Source organism: Rhinoderma darwinii, chromosome 13 (genome assembly GCF_050947455.1).
Source record: "Rhinoderma darwinii isolate aRhiDar2 chromosome 13, aRhiDar2.hap1, whole genome shotgun sequence".
Taxonomy (NCBI): Eukaryota; Metazoa; Chordata; class Amphibia; order Anura; family Rhinodermatidae; genus Rhinoderma; species Rhinoderma darwinii.
In genome coordinates, this window is record NC_134699.1 from 32,880,057 (window position 1) to 32,898,355 (window position 18,299).

An 18,299-nucleotide genomic window follows, 5' to 3' on the forward strand; every position below is an offset into this window, starting at 1 on the left:
TTAGATTCGGCAACAAGGCAGGTAAGATGCTGGCGGGATTGTCTAGAGGCTTCCGTCCTCACACACATATTACCAAACTGAAAGATAGTGAAGGCCATATTCGAGCTAAACCCAGAGAAATGAACGACATATTTCATGCCTTTTATCAACAGCTTTACGCGACCTCTGACGAGCCCGGAGATAAAAGGGGGAGTCAGTTCTTATCCAAGCTGACCCTGCCTACTCTGGATCAGGGACAGTTGGATGATCTGAATGCGCAAATAACAGTAGAAGAATTACAGCTAACGATAAAATCATTACCAAATGGGAAAGCCCCGGGACCTGATGGGTACCCGGCTGAATTCTACAAAATCCTGCAGGAACAAATCACCCCGACACTACTGTCCTATTTTAACTCCCTGATGAGGGGTGGGTCCATCCCGGCTGCAGCGAACATGGCCCATATTAGGGTACTACCCAAACCGGGAAAAGACTTGTTATTACCGAGCTCATACAGGCCCATATCATTAATAAATCAAGATCTCAAACTGGTATCCAAGATTATGGCAGCCAGGTTAGCTCACTTAATGCCTCTCTTGATAGGTCCATCGCAAGTGGGTTTTATAAAGGGTAGATCAGCGGTCACTAACATCAGGAAAGTGTTGGGAGTCATGGACGGGACGGTGGCTTGGCCAGCGTTACACAACCAATCGGCACTTGTCTTACTAGATGCTGAGAAGGCATTTGATAATGTTGAGTGGCGGTGGCTGGACATGGTCCTGGACAAATTTAACATACAAGGGGAATTTAGAGTCTATTTAAAAGCATTATACAATAATCCCACAGCGGCGGTTTGTACGCCAGGATTTAGGTCAGCAGCTTTTAGATTACACAAAGGAACACGGCAGGGCTGTCCCCTATCACCGCTTCTATTTGACTTGGCATTGGAACCATTGATACAGGTCTTAGAACATGGGCAGATATATTCTGGCATACAAGTGGGCGAGGCAGAAGTCAAGTCTGCAGTATTTGCAGATGATATTCTGCTGTTTCTTTCTCAACCATCTAAGCATCTGCCAAAAATTTTCGAGGTGATAGGGGAATACGGGTCATTTGCAGGTTTCAAAATAAATCCAACCAAAAGCGAGCTTTTAGGATTAACAGCACACAATCATACTACAGATACCAACCTCCAGCACCTGGGGATTAAGATTGCGAAAGCGCAGATAACATATTTGGGGATTCGGATTGGGCGGACCCCAGGAACCTTATACCACCTGAATTATGAACATATCTTCCGAAAAATAAAGCTAGAACTGCAAAAGTGGAGTGCATTGCCGCTCTCCATTTTTGGCAGATGTCATCTGGTCAAGATAATATCATTTTCTAGACTATTGTATCCACTGCAAACATTACCTATTCTACTGAAGCATAAGGATGTTAAAGACTTTAACTCTGCGATAACAAAATTTATATGGTCAAATAAGCGACCCAGAATAGCGCTAGTTAAATTACAGGGATATCATTGGCAGGGGGGAGTTAACATTCCAAATCTGAGAGGTTATAATATTGCTAGCCTTTTCCGTCATGTCTTAGACTGGATACACAAAACAAACCACTATTCCAATCAAAGGCTGGAGTCAGCACTAGCAGGAGAGTGTGACCTCCGAGCTTTACTACACACAAAACTTGGGAGTCTCCCACAGCATGTTAAATCTTCCGTCATATTACGAGACACAATAATGTGCTGGAAGGAGGTGAGGAAGAAGCAGGGACTATCTTTCCAATTGTCAAAGTATTTGCCATTATGGTCACACATACAGTTCCCGGCCGGGAGGACCAGTAGTTTGTTTACCACCTGGAAGCAAAAGGGGATAAACACAGTAAAACACATACTACATGCAACAGAACCAAGACTAAAGAAGTTGCCAGAACTAGTGAGTGAATTTGGGATCCAGCCAACACACTTTCTTCAATACATGCAAGTTAGATCCTTCTGTACGCAAATAGTAAATAACTTGGAGAGAGAAATTGTAGAAAACAAATTCGATGAACTAATAGGTGAAGAACCAAATAGGAAATCCCTATCAGACTTATATAGGGCAATGAAAGATATTTATGTACAAATAGAACCAAGAAATCAATTCCCGTACTGGAGACGCATTTTCAAAACAACAGATGTTAATGCGCAGATACTAGAGGGATGGAAAACAGTGAGGAAGCATGTTATTAATGAAGTGTGGAGGGAGACACAGTTTAAATTGATACATGCGGCCATATACGCTTTTAACATTCCACCTAGTAGTGGAGATCTAGACCGAAAACATGCATGCCCGAAATGTGCTCAACCACATACTGATTTATATCATGGCATTTGGTTATGCCCAGTGACACAAAGATATTGGGCAGAGATAATAGCATATGTTACGAAAATATGGGACAGAACCATGCCACTGACACCAACACTTCTTATATTTCAATCCACAGCGTCAATGAACGCTGATGAGGAAGGGAGCTTTACACAGATACCCCCGCTAGTACACATAATAATACTTGTTGCAAAAAGATGTATACTGAAAAACTGGCTGGAAGCTGCCGCACCGACACTAGATCAACTGGTGCAACAATTGAAAATATGTCTACACTCAGACAGGGTTGAAGCATTAACACATAAAGAAAGAAAAACTGCAAGCTTTTTCAAAAAATGGAAACCGTTCTTGTTACAGATGTGTGTGCTAGATATTGAGGCAGTGATGGAAGGGTTTCAACAAACAAAATGGTATCTCACAGAGGATCTTAAAGGGACCTTGGGTAAGCTGAAGGTCAGAGTAACAAGACATTAGGTAGAAAGACATAGGGAGTGGAGAATCACGCTATGACAAGAAGGGGAAAAAATGAGAAGGGGAAAAACCCACAAAGAAATAAATAAAGAAATAAATAGAAAATAAAATAAGGACTGCCAATGTTGTTGTTATGTTAATTGTTAACAAAGTTTATTGGAAAACATGCGAAATATCAGAAACTAGTATGTAAAAGTCATTGTACCAGGATGATATTCCGACAAATACAAAGTTATGTATATCATTGTACTTTCACCAAGATATGGGCAATGTCATACTTGGTTTCCTGTAACTGTAAAGGAAAGAGAAAAAAATCTAACAAAACTCAATAAAAAACTGTTTTAAAAAAAAAAAGAGCCAAATTCAAATATTTTTTAATCTATAAAAATGTAAATATAGAAATACAGTAGTTGGCAAAAGGGGTTGTCTTAGAGGTTGTTTTTTTCAAATACCCTGTTCGGGTATCCGGAGTTAACAGTAAGGGGGCTCTCATTCATAACCTCCACCAATTTGCAGGAGTGGAGAGTGGCTACAAAAGACTGTTTCCCACTCTAGAGGACCTGGCATATCCATAAGTTACACGAACAGCCCGATGATTGTGTAATGCTGCGATGGATTAGAACGCTTTTTCCCAAATTCCCCTGCAGATTACATCTGATCGCTGGGAGTCTCAGCAGTGGAACATCCTTTAATCAGATTATTTTTGTAGAACCCTTCTTCAAAAAGGGATTGTCAAAAGCCCACAACTCCTTGAAATTACTTTATCTGTACAAATTGGTTTTGCCTGGCATGACATGGTAGTGGCATGATACTGTCAAGCATTCTTTTATATCTTTATTTGGGGGAGGGGGGGGGGAGAGTGTGTTAAATTAGATTTTCTTGTACAAGTCTTTCCTCACACCACAGGTTCAGCCTAATTTTAAGTTGTCCTCTGAAGAGTTATGTTATAACTTTTTCTAACTCCATTGAATTAAAGGTGAAAAACTTTTAAGTAAAAAACCGAATTTCAGTAAAAAACAGAATTCCGCATATGAATTCTTACCTAAAGTCATAATGTCTGAAGCTGTTGTTTCGTATGGCTTTTCACATAATAAGTTATCCTCTAGAATTTGCCTTGGCCATTGCATAGCGATAGTCTTTGCATATATTGGGCGACAACCGCAGAACCTATCTACCTCCCCAAAGAGGACCTTTCACTCCTGCTTCTTGCCTTGGGGAACCTAATGTGATTTCTGCAAGCAATATGGGGCTAAGGATGCATGTTGAGAAAACAACCGTTGGCTTTTAGTTGCTGAGAAGATTACATTGATGAAGTCAGTAATATTGGACCGATACTGAGCATGCTCCGAACCCTCTTTTGGCACTGCTCATAGATTTTATAGCATTTTGACTATAATACACCATATAAATAACATTATTTTTCAGAGAGATGACTTCTCTGAGGAGAAGCAATTTATCTGCATTAAACTCATGGCGAGTTGTGATGCAATAGTAAACAGCTAGGGAAAGCTGCTTCAGAGTGATTTTTCTGAGAAGGCCCGGCGTACCATGCAAAAAACTTTACCATCTCTATTATTGGTATATTCACAGTTGTAGGAGAAATAACCAAAAACTCCTATGATGCCATTTACTATCTGAGCAGTTAAGTTAGTCCTACAAGCTGCTTGCATTTTTAACACTTGACAGTGCAGTGTTGTCTGTATATTACACTGTAGATTTTGTTTTGTATATAGATCATTGTTCTCACACTCAAGTAGGTGGCAGAATATTTATTTTTTCTTTAACAAATTTTAATAGAAATATTTGAAGCAGTTACAAAATATTGCAATGAAAAACCGTACAATAGAAAAATCACAAAATGCAAGAAGAAAGGAGATGAAATGTAAAGCCTCTGAGACATCAAAATAATGACAGCAAAGAAAAGAAATCGGAGCTATTGCCCCAGAGCAGTGTAATGGGCAGAGGAACCAAATCCGCAATAAGCATTATACATATGACAAAAGTCCACGCTACATGCTAATTACTATATAATCGGTGCCGCTATCCTGTAGACTCACACAGTCCTAAATGCAAGTCCACCTTTCCATTCTTGGTTGACATCCCCCTGGCTGTTCTACATCACTACCAGTCTCCTCCAACTTTCTTGGATGCACCATTGCCTTGTACTACAACGAACACGCACCGTTCAGTGAGTTGTACTCTGCCCGGCTTCATCACTGCACCGCACATGCCAGGGGAGTACAAGGCAAAGGAGAAGGCTGGTAGTAATGTAGAACAGTCAGGGGGATGCCAATCAAGATCTAGGGGGCGCCATTTCAATTTTCACCTCAGGCAGCAGAAAACCTAGAATTGGCCCTGGGCGGCGGCGCCACTGAAACCAGCTGCCACCACCCCCTCATGCACTAATTGTATCTGCCTTACAATGACGCTGATTGGCAGGGCAGAAAGACTTGCCCCGCCAATCAGCACCTTTCAATTGCTTCTGTTGTTGAAAGGCGCTGATTGACGTGGCAAGTCATTCTGCCCTGCCAATCAGCACTGTCGTTCAGCCCCACAGACCTGCTCAGAAGAGAGCAGGCCTGCATTGACATAGGATGACGTGGGAACGGGATCGACGTGAGTATGTAAAGTTTTTTGGCTTTTTTTCTGTCTTTTTTCCCACTTAAAAGTGTGAGTGGCGCTATCTACGGGGGGGGGGGGGCTATATGTGGGGCACTATATACAGAGGAGCTATGTGTGGGCCACAATCTACAGGAGAGGCTATATGTGAGGCACTATCTACAGGGGGGGGCATATGTGGGACACCATATACAGGGGGACTATATGTGGGGCACCATCTGCAGGGAGGGGCTATATGTATACAAAAAAAATCCTCTAGAATAACGAGCATGTACATTATTCTCGTGGAAAAGCAGTGGATTCGTTGGAATTGGGGCTATCACGAACTATTCCTCTTTTCATTTACACCTGTTTTAATAAATCTCCCCATATCTTGCATAGCTGGAAAGTGGTCCCAGCCCAACAATGGCCAGTGTTGCGTAATCAGCCCTGGAATTTTTAAGTCCCAGTCCGGCCCTGGCTGCATCCCAAACTATCCTTACTTCCACTTACCACAAGTTGCACACGAAAAAGAACACCACCTCCTCCCTGATCTTATCATGAGTTTACAGCAGCTTCAACCAATAGGGATTACATTTGAAATCTGGTGTAATGGCCGGAAGGAGGTGAAGGGAAAGTGAGCCCTAATCTACCCACCGCCCTGTCCCTGCCTACTTGCAACGACTCGCCCTAGGCGACGAGGTACAACCGGGCGGCGGTCCCTACGCTGTCTAAGTGCACAGGAAAACAAACAGGGAACATGCAAGGGAAGGGGCAGTAGCCACGGAACGCCACGAGGAAACGGAGCGGCGAACGGACAGTCAGGACCAGGACGAAGTGAGTACACCCAAGCGGGCAAGGAGACAGAAGCAAGCCAGGGGCAAAGCAAAGAAGGTCAAGCAGAACTGCAGCAAGGCAGAAGCACGGCAGAAGCAGGCTGGAGCAAGCAGCAGTGGGGCCAGGAATCCAAAAGAATTACAAGCACTGAGGGAGAGAACAGGGCAGGTAATAAAGGACAGGGGGCGGAGCTAACTCCGACAGACCAGGCCGCGATAGGCTCTCCCACTCCTGAGCTTGCCACCCTGGTTGGTGGGAGATGGTGTCAGTCGAACAGGTCTGGCCTCAGGTGTGGATTGATTAATCCCAGGAGTATACCTAGATGAAGTACCTGGCAGATCCCTAACAGTACTCCCCCTTTTATGAGGGGCCACCGGACCCTTACTAAGGGGACCCGGTTTAGTGGGGAAGAGAAGGTGGAACCTCCTGATCAATACCCCAGTGTGAACATCACGGGCAGGTACCCAAGTCCTCTCCTCCGGCCCGTATCCTCTCCAATGGACCAGGTACTGGAGGGAGCCCTGGACCATCCTACAGTCCATAATCTTGGCCACCTCGAATTCCACCCCCTCAGGGGTGAGAACGGGAACAGGAGGTATCCTCGAGGGGGACCAGGACGGGGAGCAGCGTTTAAGGAGGGAGGCATGGAAGACGTCATGTATGCGAAATGATGGGGGGAGCTCCAGACGGAAGGATACAGGGTTGAGGACTTCAATGATCTTATAAGGTCCAATAAATCGGGGAGCAAACTTCCTGGACGGGACCTTAAGGCGCAAGTTCCTGGACGACAACCAGACCAAATCCCCGACGACAAACCGGGGGTTAGCAGAACGTCTACTATCCGCCTGAATCTTTTGTGCGCTCTGGGACGCCTCTAGGTTCTTCTGAACCTGGGCCCAGACGGTGCACAGTTCCCGATGAACATCCTCTACCTCAGGATTATTGGAACAACCAGGGGAGACGGAGGAGAATCTTGGGTTAAACCCGAAATTACAGAAAAACGGGGAGACCCCTGACGAGTTACTGACCCGGTTATTCAAGGAAAATTCAGCAAGGGGAAGGAATGAGACCCAATCGAATTGACAGTCAGAGATGAAACACCTTAAATATTGTTCCAGGGATTGGTTGGTCCTTTCCGTTTGGCCATTAGTTTCGGGATGGAAGGCGGAGGAGAAGGACAGATCAATCTCCAACTTTTTACAAAAAGCTCTCCAAAATAAGGAAACAAATTGTACCCCTCTGTCAGAAACGATATTGACTGGGGCCCCATGGAGACGCAGGATGTGTTTCACAAACAAAGAAGCTAACGTCTTGGCGTTAGGTAGCTTCTTAAGGGGCACAAAGTGGCACATCTTGCTGAAGCGGTCGACTACCACCCACACCACCGACTTGCCCTGAGATGGAGGCAAATCGGTGATAAAATCCATGGAGATATGGGTCCAAGGTCTCTGGGGAATGGGCAAGGAACGTAGTAGGCCCGCAGGTCGGGACCTAGGGGTTTTGGACCTAGCGCAAACCTCACAAGCGGCGACGTAAGCCCTAACGTCTTTAGGCAACCCAGGCCACCAATAGTTTCTGGTAATGAGGTGTTTGGTGCCCAAGATGCCAGGATGACCAGATAGAGCGGAGTCATGGTTTTCCCTGAGTACCCTCAGCCGGTATTGCAGGGGAACAAACAATTTGTCCCCAGGGACGTTCCCGGGAGCTGCACCCTGATCAGCCGCGATATCAGAAGCTAAATCAGAATCCGTGGCAGAGACGATTATACCAGGGGGTAAAATACAAGCAGGATCCTTCTCAGAAGGAGGATTGGCCATGAAACTACGTGACAGAGCATCAGCCTTAATATTCTTGGACCCAGCCCTATAGGTAACCAAGAAATTAAATCTGGTAAAGAATAGTGCCCACCGAGCTTGTCTAGGATTAAGCCTCCGGGCCGATTCTAGGAAAACCAGATTCTTGTGATCCGTAAGGACCATTACCTGGTGTCTGGCCCCCTCCAGGAAGTGCCGCCACTCCTCAAAAGCCCATTTAATGGCTAGAAGTTCGCGGTTGCCAATATCATAGTTACTCTCCGTGGGCGAAAACTTCCTAGAGAAGTAAGCACAGGGGCGGAGATGGGTGAGGGAGCTGGTACCCTGGGACAAGACGGCCCCCACTCCCACCTCGGAAGCGTCAACCTCCACAATAAATGGCTCCTCTTGGTTGGGCTGAATCAGCACGGGGGCCGAGATAAAGCACTTCTTGAGGGTCTCAAAGGCCTGGACGGCCTCAGGGGGCCAATGGAAGACATCAGCACCCTTGCGGGTAAGGTCCGTAAGAGGCTTAGCGACGACCGAGAAGTTGGCAATAAATCTCCTGTAATAGTTGGCGAACCCTAAAAAACACTGTAACGCCTTAAGGGAGGCAGGTTGGACCCATTCCGCCACAGCCTGAACCTTGGCAGGGTCCATGCGGAATTCATGAGGAGTGAGGATTTGCCCTAAAAATGGTATCTCCTGTACCCCAAAGACACATTTTTCAGTCTTAGCAAACAGATTATTCTCCCGAAGGACCTGGAGCACCTTCCTGACATGCTCCACGTGGGAGGACCAGTCCTTGGAAAACACCAGTATGTCATCAAGGTACACAACAAGAAAATTACCCAGGTAGTCTCTCAGGATTTCATTAATAAAATTCTGGAAGACAGCAGGGGCATTACACAACCCAAAGGGCATGACCAGGTATTCGAAATGACCCTCGGGTGTGTTGAACGCAGTTTTCCACTCATCCCCCTCTTTGATGCGGATAAGGTTATATGCCCCCCGTAGATCGAACTTAGAAAACCATTGGGCTCCCTGAACCTGATTAAAAAGATCCGGAATCAAAGGAAGTGGGTACTGGTTCCTTACGGTGACCTTATTCAGGTTACGATAATCAATGCACGGCCTAAGACCACCATCCTTCTTCCCCACGAAGAAGAAGCCAGCACCTACAGGAGAAGTCGAGGGGCGAATGAAACCCTTGGCCAGGCATTCTTGGATATATTCCCTCATAGCTTTACGTTCAGGACATGAAAGATTAAATATCCTCCCCTTAGGAAGCTTGGCACCAGGCACCAAATCGATAGCGCAATCGTAATCTCTATGGGGGGGGCAACACCTCGGAGGCCTCCTTAGAAAACACATCGGCGAAGTCCTGAACAAACTCAGGAAGCGTGTTTACCTCCTCCCGGGGAGAAATAGAGTTAACAGAAAGACATGACATAAGACATTCATTACCCCATTTGGTGAGATCCCCAGTATTCCAATCAAACGTGGGATTATGCAACTGCAACCAGGGAAGGCCTAAAACCAGATCAGACGATAATCCCTGCATCACCAGTACAGAGCACTGCTCCAAATGCATGGAGCCAACAAGGAGTTCAAAAACAGGAGTATGCTGAGTAAAATAACCATTAGCAAGGGGAGTTGAGTCGATTCCTACTACAGGGATAGGATAAGGTAAATCAATACAAGGCATCTTTAGAGACATAGCAAATTCCGCAGACATGATATTAGCAGATGACCCTGAATCCACGAAAGCACTGCCCGTGGCAGCCCGGCCAGCAAACGAGACCTGAAAGGGAAGCAAAATTTTATTGCGTTTCACATTAACGGGAAATACCTGTGCGCCCAAGTGACCTCCCCGATGATCACTTAGGCGCGGAAGTTTTCCGGCTTCTTATTCTTGCGCCTGGGACAGGTGTTCAGTAGATGCTTGTCGTCCCCACAGTAGAAGCAGAGACCATTCATTCTGCGAAACTCCCTACGTTGTCGAGGGGACATGGAGGCCCCGAGTTGCATAGGTACCTCCGAGTCCTCCGTGGAGGGGCGAGGAGACGGGACCTCGGGGGGGATCGCAGAAAAGTCAGAGGGGAGCACACTGAAGCGTTCTAGCTGACGTTCCCTGAGACGTCGGTCAAGTCGTACTGCTAGGGCCATAACCTGGTCAAGGGAGTCAGACGAGGGGTAGCTAACCAGCAGATCCTTCAGGGCGTCAGATAATCCTAACCTAAACTGGCACCTTAGGGCCGGATCGTTCCACTGAGAAGCTACGCACCACTTCCTAAAATCAGAACAGTATTCCTCAACCGGTCTCCTACCCTGACGTAAGGTCACCAGCTGACTCTCGGCTAAGGCAGTCCTGTCAGTCTCGTCGTAAATGAGTCCGAGGGCAGAGAAAAAACGATCAACAGAGGAAAGTTCAGGGGCGTCAGGAGCCAAGGAGAAGGCCCACTCTTGGGGCCCTTCCTGGAGTCGGGATATGATGATACCCACCCGCTGGTTCTCGGAACCTGAGGAGTGGGGCTTTAGGCGGAAATACAGTCTGCAACTCTCCCGGAAGGAGAGAAACGTCTTACGGTCCCCTGAGAACCGGTCAGGTAATTTGAGGTCGGGTTCTAGAGGTGAGGTGAGGGGTACTACTAAAGCAGCGTCACCCTGATTGACCCTTTGGGCCAGGGCCTGGACCTGTAGGGAGAGGCCCTGCATCTGCTGGGCCAGGGTCTCAAGGGGGTCCATGATAGCGTCAGCGTAGGAGAAATGGTAGACTAGGTAAGGGCTTGTAATTATGTAATGGCCGGAAGGAGGTGAAGGGAAAGTGAGCACTAATCTACCCACCGCCCTGTCCCTGCCTACTTGCAACGACTCGCCCTAGGCGACGAGGTACAACCGGGCGGCGGTCCCTACGCTGTCTAAGTGCACAGGAAAACAAACAGGGAACATGCAAGGGAAGGGGCAGTAGCCACGGAACGCCACGAGGAAACGGAGCGGCGAACGGACAGTCAGGACCAGGACGAAGTGAGTACACCCAAGCGGGCAAGGAGACAGAAGCAAGCCAGGGGCAAAGCAAAGAAGGTCAAGCAGAACTGCAGCAAGGCAGAAGCACGGCAGAAGCAGGCTGGAGCAAGCAGCAGTGGGGCCAGGAATCCAAAAGAATTACAAGCACTGAGGGAGAGAACAGGGCAGGTAATAAAGGACAGGGGGCGGAGCTAACTCCGACAGACCAGGCCGCGATAGGCTCTCCCACTCCTGAGCTTGCCACCCTGGTTGGTGGGAGATGGTGTCAGTCGAACAGGTCTGGCCTCAGGTGTGGATTGATTAATCCCAGGAGTATACCTAGATGAAGTACCTGGCAGATCCCTAACATCTGGTTTTCTCATGCCTCACCCACTCCAGATCTACCCCCAATGGTACATGATCAGAGACACTATGTGTAACCACACGTAGCCTTGAAATACTAATTTCATTTACCATCAGCATGTCAATTCTGGAAAAAACATTATGGGTCGAGCTGAAACAAGTATATTCTAGTTCCTATGGATGCAAATGACGCCCATGAAAACTTCTGCATTCATTTAAATAATAGTGTACTTTGTATCCCTTGGGACTGCTCCGCCATTCTCCACCTATTCCTCTCCTCATCCCTTAAGCAATTATTATCCCCAAATACATAAATTGGTATACCCTTATGACCCAAAGAAAATTGATAGAAATATATCTGCACTGCAGGATTGAAAGGAGGTAGTATATACATGAATGCCAGGAGACTACACTGACCTTCTAGTACACATAACAAGAACACCTATTTTCCCAATGGATTAATGCGTTCCTTAATTCTCTGAAATGTAACATTTTGGTGTACCAACAGGCAAATCCCTCTAGCATACCCTGAGTACATAGAGTGAAACTGAAATGCTGTGCACTTATGGGCTAAAACATATACCTTTTTTCCTTTTTTAAATGTGTCTCTACCACGCATATGATTGCCTGCAAATATTATCCCATCACCTGCATGACAGCATATCTTTTCAGTCGATCGCTCAATCCCCTGACATTCCATACCACAATTTTCAAAATCTAATTTTTATATCCTATATAACGGCCCAACATCTTCCAAAATTGAATACCAAGCAAGGAGGTAAAGGGAGGAAGAGAAACAAAAAAACGATAACCCAATTTACCCACCCCCCCCAATCCCCACACACTGACACATGTACCCATGTGCTAGAGGTCATATGTCACTATACCTAGCGCACAACACACGCCTCACCGGTATTTAAAGAAGCACTCCCACAAATTTTTTTATTCTCTGGCCCATTGGAAAAGCACATTCTGTAAATTGTGGTGAAGGTCCTTTTTCTTACCGGTGGCTGTATTTATGTTTTATCCACTCCCTTCTGGTCCTCAGCTGTCATGTGACCAACAATAGGACTCTCCAACTGCCACAGCGTCTCATGTGTGGACAAGAAGTCAGTTTCTCCATTCATTCCTATAAGACTCACATCGAGGCTGTGATAGTAAAATCTGGAAGTCCCTGATTTAAGCTGAGTAGACGAACTAAAAAACGTATCCATTTTATATCCTTTTGTTGCTCCATGCCCTTCCCTCTTTCTCACCATCCTTATCACCAATCCGACTTCTATGCCCGCCAACTATCCAATCGTGCTTTAAACAGAACAACTACTATATCTTAGTCCAGGGGTGCAATCTCCACAACTTCCACCGCCTCTAAAAATTCTTCTAACCTTGACTGCTGTTAACATACAACTAGACGTATAATCTCTGATCCAGAGCTCTGGAGACGCCCTCTTCCTCAAGATGAACTAAATTCAAATCTTCTCACAGTTTAGCTCCAGGTCATGGTCCAAATCATAAACATCCATAGCACTTTAGAACACATCAAAGGTTGAATATCAAAAGAATGTGAAAAGATCTCACCCATGTGAAGCAGCAAACTTTGTAGGCGTCAGACAGCAGGTGGAAGACATGGCCGAGGGCCAGAGGACACAGGCAGGGGCAATGATACAGGCAGGGGCCACAGGTCACAGGCAGGGACAGTGAGGAAATGGTCCATATACCAATGGGCAACAGTAGGCGGCAGATGGCAGATACAAAGACAGAAATACAGCTATAAATGTAACTAAACAATTACATATATATATCGTTGTGTTACGCACACTCTAAAATTTTTTGGAGCAAGCTAAGTTCAGAGTTGTCCTATAAAACTCTTTTAGAACATAACATAAGCTAAAATGAATACCCAGCAGCTCAATACAACCTAAGGAATCCACAAAGTCCGTCCAATAGTCCTGATAGTATCCTTCTCCTAAGTGTCCTGAGGAAAGGTAAAGATACAGTATTACTGGTGTAGCAGATGTCCGTGAAATGCTGGGCTCAGTAGTTCTATAGATGTCTCCGGCTCAATCTGATGTAACCATAAGCCTACTAAGAAAGAGACAACACATAGTGTAGCACCGCCAGTATTTTGCAAAAAACACAAGGTTTATTGTACTTACCAAAAACTTTTTAAAAATAGGAAAAAAAACGTGGCACGCCAAGTCAGCCCTTCGGCTCTGAGACCTGAGGTAAAATATACATCACTTTTTTCCCTACGGTTAGCGTGTATGCCAGGAAAGTTCTGTGTCTTAGGTTATCATTACCCGACGGAAGCCATGTCCTTTTGGTGTATTTAACATTACTAACCCACAGCAATGCCCTCATGCATAAATAGGAAGTTTTAGACATTAAAGTGTAGCTAAATGTTCGACAAACTTCTGACATGTCATAGTGACATGTCAGAAGTTTGGATTCGTTGGGTTCCGAGCACTAAGACCCCCACCAATCGCTAGAACAAAGCAGCTGAAGTGCTCGTGTGAGCGCTCAGCCACTTTGTGTCTGTTCGGCTTTTTCCGGAAATGTATCGGTGTACGGACTCAATAGAAAGTCTATGAGCCCGTACTCCGATACATCGGCTTTCAGGAAAAAGCCGAACAGACACGAAGCAGCTGAGCGCTCACACGAGCGCTTCAGCTGCTTCGTTCTAGCGATTGGTGGGGGTCTCAGTGCTCGGACCCCCACCAATCCAAACTTCTGACATGTCATGATGACATGTCAAAAGTTTGTCAAACGTTTAGCTACACTTTAAGGGGAGATGTTACAAGACTAGTGCTAGACAAAAATGATGTAGTTGCCTATAGCAATGAATCTGTATAGAACTATAATATAATACACACCGGTACAGTATATACGCATATATTATACATGGTATATACTGTACCTTTTGTGCATTATATATGGATATATACTACTGTGGATTATACTTTGATATAATGTAGTTGTGCGTTTTATAAATGGGTATATACTGTACCTCTGTGACACAGTATATAAGTTTATACATGTAAGGTGGAGGAAGGGAACAAGCCATTCTCCCCTATTTGTCTTAGGGAATATCTCTTGTCCGGAGTGACAGGGATCCTGCGCCCTCCTGGTGTTGCCCCTCTCCCGTCCTTGTTTTCTAGGTAGGTTGCGTGGGTTCCCACTTCAGGCAGGTTACAGTGCCGGGACTGGTTAGAAAGCCAAAGGAGCATCCTGTTTTCCATAGTAACAGTGCTCTTTAAGTACCGTGCATGATGGAGCCAACGCTCCACAGTGGATAGAGGAGAGAGATTTCCTCCCAACATAAGCTCTTTGCGGTGCCTCGACGTGAAAAGTGTGAGGAAAGAATACTGTAGGTAACGTAGCTGGAGCTTCCAAGAATCCTGCGTTTATCCCCGCGTTTTTAGGGGCAAACGCAGAATTTTGAAACTAGATGCATGCTTTTTAAACCAGGTTATTTTCGCTACGCTCCCGCTACCCCGTTTTTTTTTACGCCACGATTATTAGTCCGCATGTATCCACCAGCTGAGCCCTTTATGTTACAAGCACTAATATAAAGGGCTAAGCTAGTGAATATTTGCTGACCACTACTGGTAGTGTAAAAACCAGCATAGACAGTGCCGCACCCAGTGCCCCCTGTAGATAGTGTCAGTGTGTCCCCTGCAGATAGTTCCAAAGAGCCTCCCTGTTGACAGTGCCACAGTGTCCCATGTAGATAGTGCCACACACTGCCCGTGTAAATAGTGCCACAGTGCCCATATAGATAATGCCTATAGAGATAGTGCCAGTGTCCCCTGAAGATAGCTCTACACAGCCCCCTGTAGATAGCGCCACACTTACCTGTCCCCATTCCTGCACCATCCTCTCCTCAGCAATGCAGGCCTGTTTTTATCTGTTCGGACCTGCTCTAGCGGAATGACGAAGGCGGCGCGATGACGTCATATCGCCACCTGCATCCCTAGTAAAGCACCAAATGGGTGCTTTACCAGTGATGTTTTCTCATAGAATATATTTAACAATTCTGTGAAAACTGAATCCTGAGGCACCCACATGGCGAATTAGTCAAATTAATTTGATCGCCCAGCACTACCTTAAAATATTGAGACTTCTGATCAAAAATTATTTGGAAATATTGATGCCCAAATGATTATCCTGTAAATTAATATTTCTCATACCAAATTTTTAAAGAGAAACATATTGTGATATGTTTAGAGATATTGTCTATTATGAACTGTTCTCTAACTTGAGCCATGGATAGGTTAATATGAATTCTGTGTGGTGATTCTACAATGACTCACAAACAAGAATCCAGAGCGGGCCAGTTATTGGATTGGGACTCCCAAAAGGATGTCTTTAATTGCATCAACACTGATATTTACCCAGTCTGTTTCTTGTGCGCATCCCCCAAGATACACTATTCTGCTGGCAGTCTCACAATAGGCACAACAGTATTTGTTCAGAACTTCCACATTCTAGCGCCTTGGGACCTGGGAATATTAACACCCTGCAGTGGGCCCTAGAAAAATATGTGTTCTTCATACATGTGGAGTATAAGGATCAAGTATAGATGATAAATAAGCTGTTTTAAAGGTCAATCTGGCTTTAGAGGCGCATATTAACCCCTGATGTGACAAATATCTATAATCTTTTTTTTTTTTTTAAATCAAAATACTTGCATTGGTCTGGATGGGACTTCAAATCTAACTAAATGACGTTGGCATAAAACGTTACAGCTGTCGTTTTTCTAAGGTATAAAAATGTGACTTGATTTTTGTCTGCATTTAAGTGGACACCCACAATGGCATAGCTCCTGCGTCTTAGGGGTTTGTTTGCACTTGTAACTTGGTCTCTTAAGGATGCGCCAGATAGTAGGAAACTACTAAAATATGTATGTCTGTCTGTCAGTCTCTCTATATGTGTGCGTCCCAGAGGTCTTTTTTTTAGAAATTCATGGGGGACATATTAAAAAAAATACTCTGCTCTGTATGGTTCATCATACCGCCATCCCTAAGTTTTCCCTATAGAATTACGGCATGCCCCAAATTTCTGGACACACAACAACTTATGGCACGGCCGGGGTTTGGGTCTGCATTTTTACTAAAATCTTTTGCCAGGATGTAGCAAGAAACATTCAAGCACATTCAAAGTTTGGTTATCAAACTAACCCAACAAACTATGCTCTTTCACCAAATTAGATCCCCAGTTTATGCACCATAAGTAGAAGAGAGGTTCCCCAAATGGTCCACATCATATTGGTAATTTCGCTTAGATGCCTTTTATTTCCATGTCTCCAGCAAGGGAGACCAAAGATTGTGGCAGTCATTTCTAAATTGAAATGTTTGATGAGAATAAGTCGACTGGACATAGAAAGACACAAGGAAAAAAGACTACGCACAATTTTTTTGTAAATGGAAAATCTTTATTGGAGCCTACTATTCCAAACAGACGATAGAAGAGTTAGTACAATCTTTCAAATATATGGAATGGTACAATCGGGAAAACTTGGCTGCACACTTTCTACCACAAAGTGTACAATGGAACTATTGTAAAATTGTTACCTTGATTAATGAGGCTATCAATCTGTAATTGACTCTTTAGACTGATAGCTATGTAAGATCTATTCTTTATCACACAATTTAATGTAATTATTATTAGATGGCTTTGTCACTTTCATTTAATGTTATTCCATATTGTTATATTTTACTTGAAAAAACATAAAAAAAATATTACTATGAAAAAAATATAAAAAACATCCCTATGTGTCTAAAAAAAAACAACACACCTAAAATGTTGCAATTCGGAATATGTATTAACTGGGCAATATGTATTATATCTTGGCTGTTGGTGGCGGAATCTCTATACGATCTATTGCTAATAAAATGTCATTATAAAAATCTTATTTAATAATTCAGGTTGAGATGGGGAAGAATGTGGCTTTTTTACTGATAAGCTCTTTTTTATATGTCCAAACCTAAAGCCTATTTCATTTCCGGTTCTGACTGAATGGGATGTGCAACCTTGTGAATGATTCATGGGCATATTTGAGGCCTCATAATGTGTTGGATTTACCACCGCTGATGTAGTTTATGGATTTTAGTTAATTGATGTCGTTCAGGAAATCAAATGTAAACCACAGATGTCAAAAAAGCAGCTAAATCATAATCTTGTGTCCTATTTATCTTAATCTGGTAATTTATCTTTTAGGCACTGGACACTGACCGAACAGTTCTCCACAAGATGAAGAAATCTGCCAAAGCAAAGAACAGTGCAGGTGAAGGTGAGACTGAATTACTACTGTCCTATATATCTTGTGTGCCTGACTTTGATTATTTCTAATATACTAGGTCTTAGGTACAACATCTACATGTATACTGGAATATGACATATCATATTTGGGTACACTACATGCAAAGAAACAGAGCTGTTCTTTTTGTTCCCTTCCAGTTATATTTGACATTGTATCATGAGCTGAGTTTCATTAATCTGGCATTCTCACAAACACAACAATGCCTTGTTGTGGAGGAATACAATATCCTGTCTCTTTCCATTCATTGGCAGGTAGTGCGAGAGATATGTTATTCCTGAAGTCCTTTCATATCTTGTCAAACAAGATTTACATTCTGGAGCTTCCAGTTGTACCCTGCTGAGATGCTATGCTGTGCCCATCATTTTTCACTGGAAGCTGTGCCTGCATGGGCACATTGAGGTTTAGATGATCGGATGGCGCATACCAAGATATAAATTATAATGTACAGTATCCCCAGCAGTGCAGTGTACTGGAAAGGAGGCTTCATTTTTTTTTTTAGGTCCTTCGATAGCCAGCAGCTTGTTGTCTTTACTGTGCAGATATTGGTACTGTCAGTGTAAT

General features: G+C 44.5%; 1 protein-coding gene across 4 annotated transcripts in view; it reads left to right on the forward strand.

The window, feature by feature from the left end:
* Positions 1–18,299, forward strand: part of LOC142665929 (arf-GAP with SH3 domain, ANK repeat and PH domain-containing protein 1-like) — a 110,691-nt gene that overhangs the window by 40,402 nt on the left and 51,990 nt on the right. For all 4 annotated transcript variants that reach the window (XM_075845745.1, XM_075845747.1, XM_075845748.1 and 1 more), the window contains exon 2: positions 17,636–17,708. In XM_075845745.1, coding sequence (XP_075701860.1) covers positions 17,636–17,708 — 73 coding nt within the window. The remainder of the gene's footprint in view (positions 1–17,635; positions 17,709–18,299) is intronic.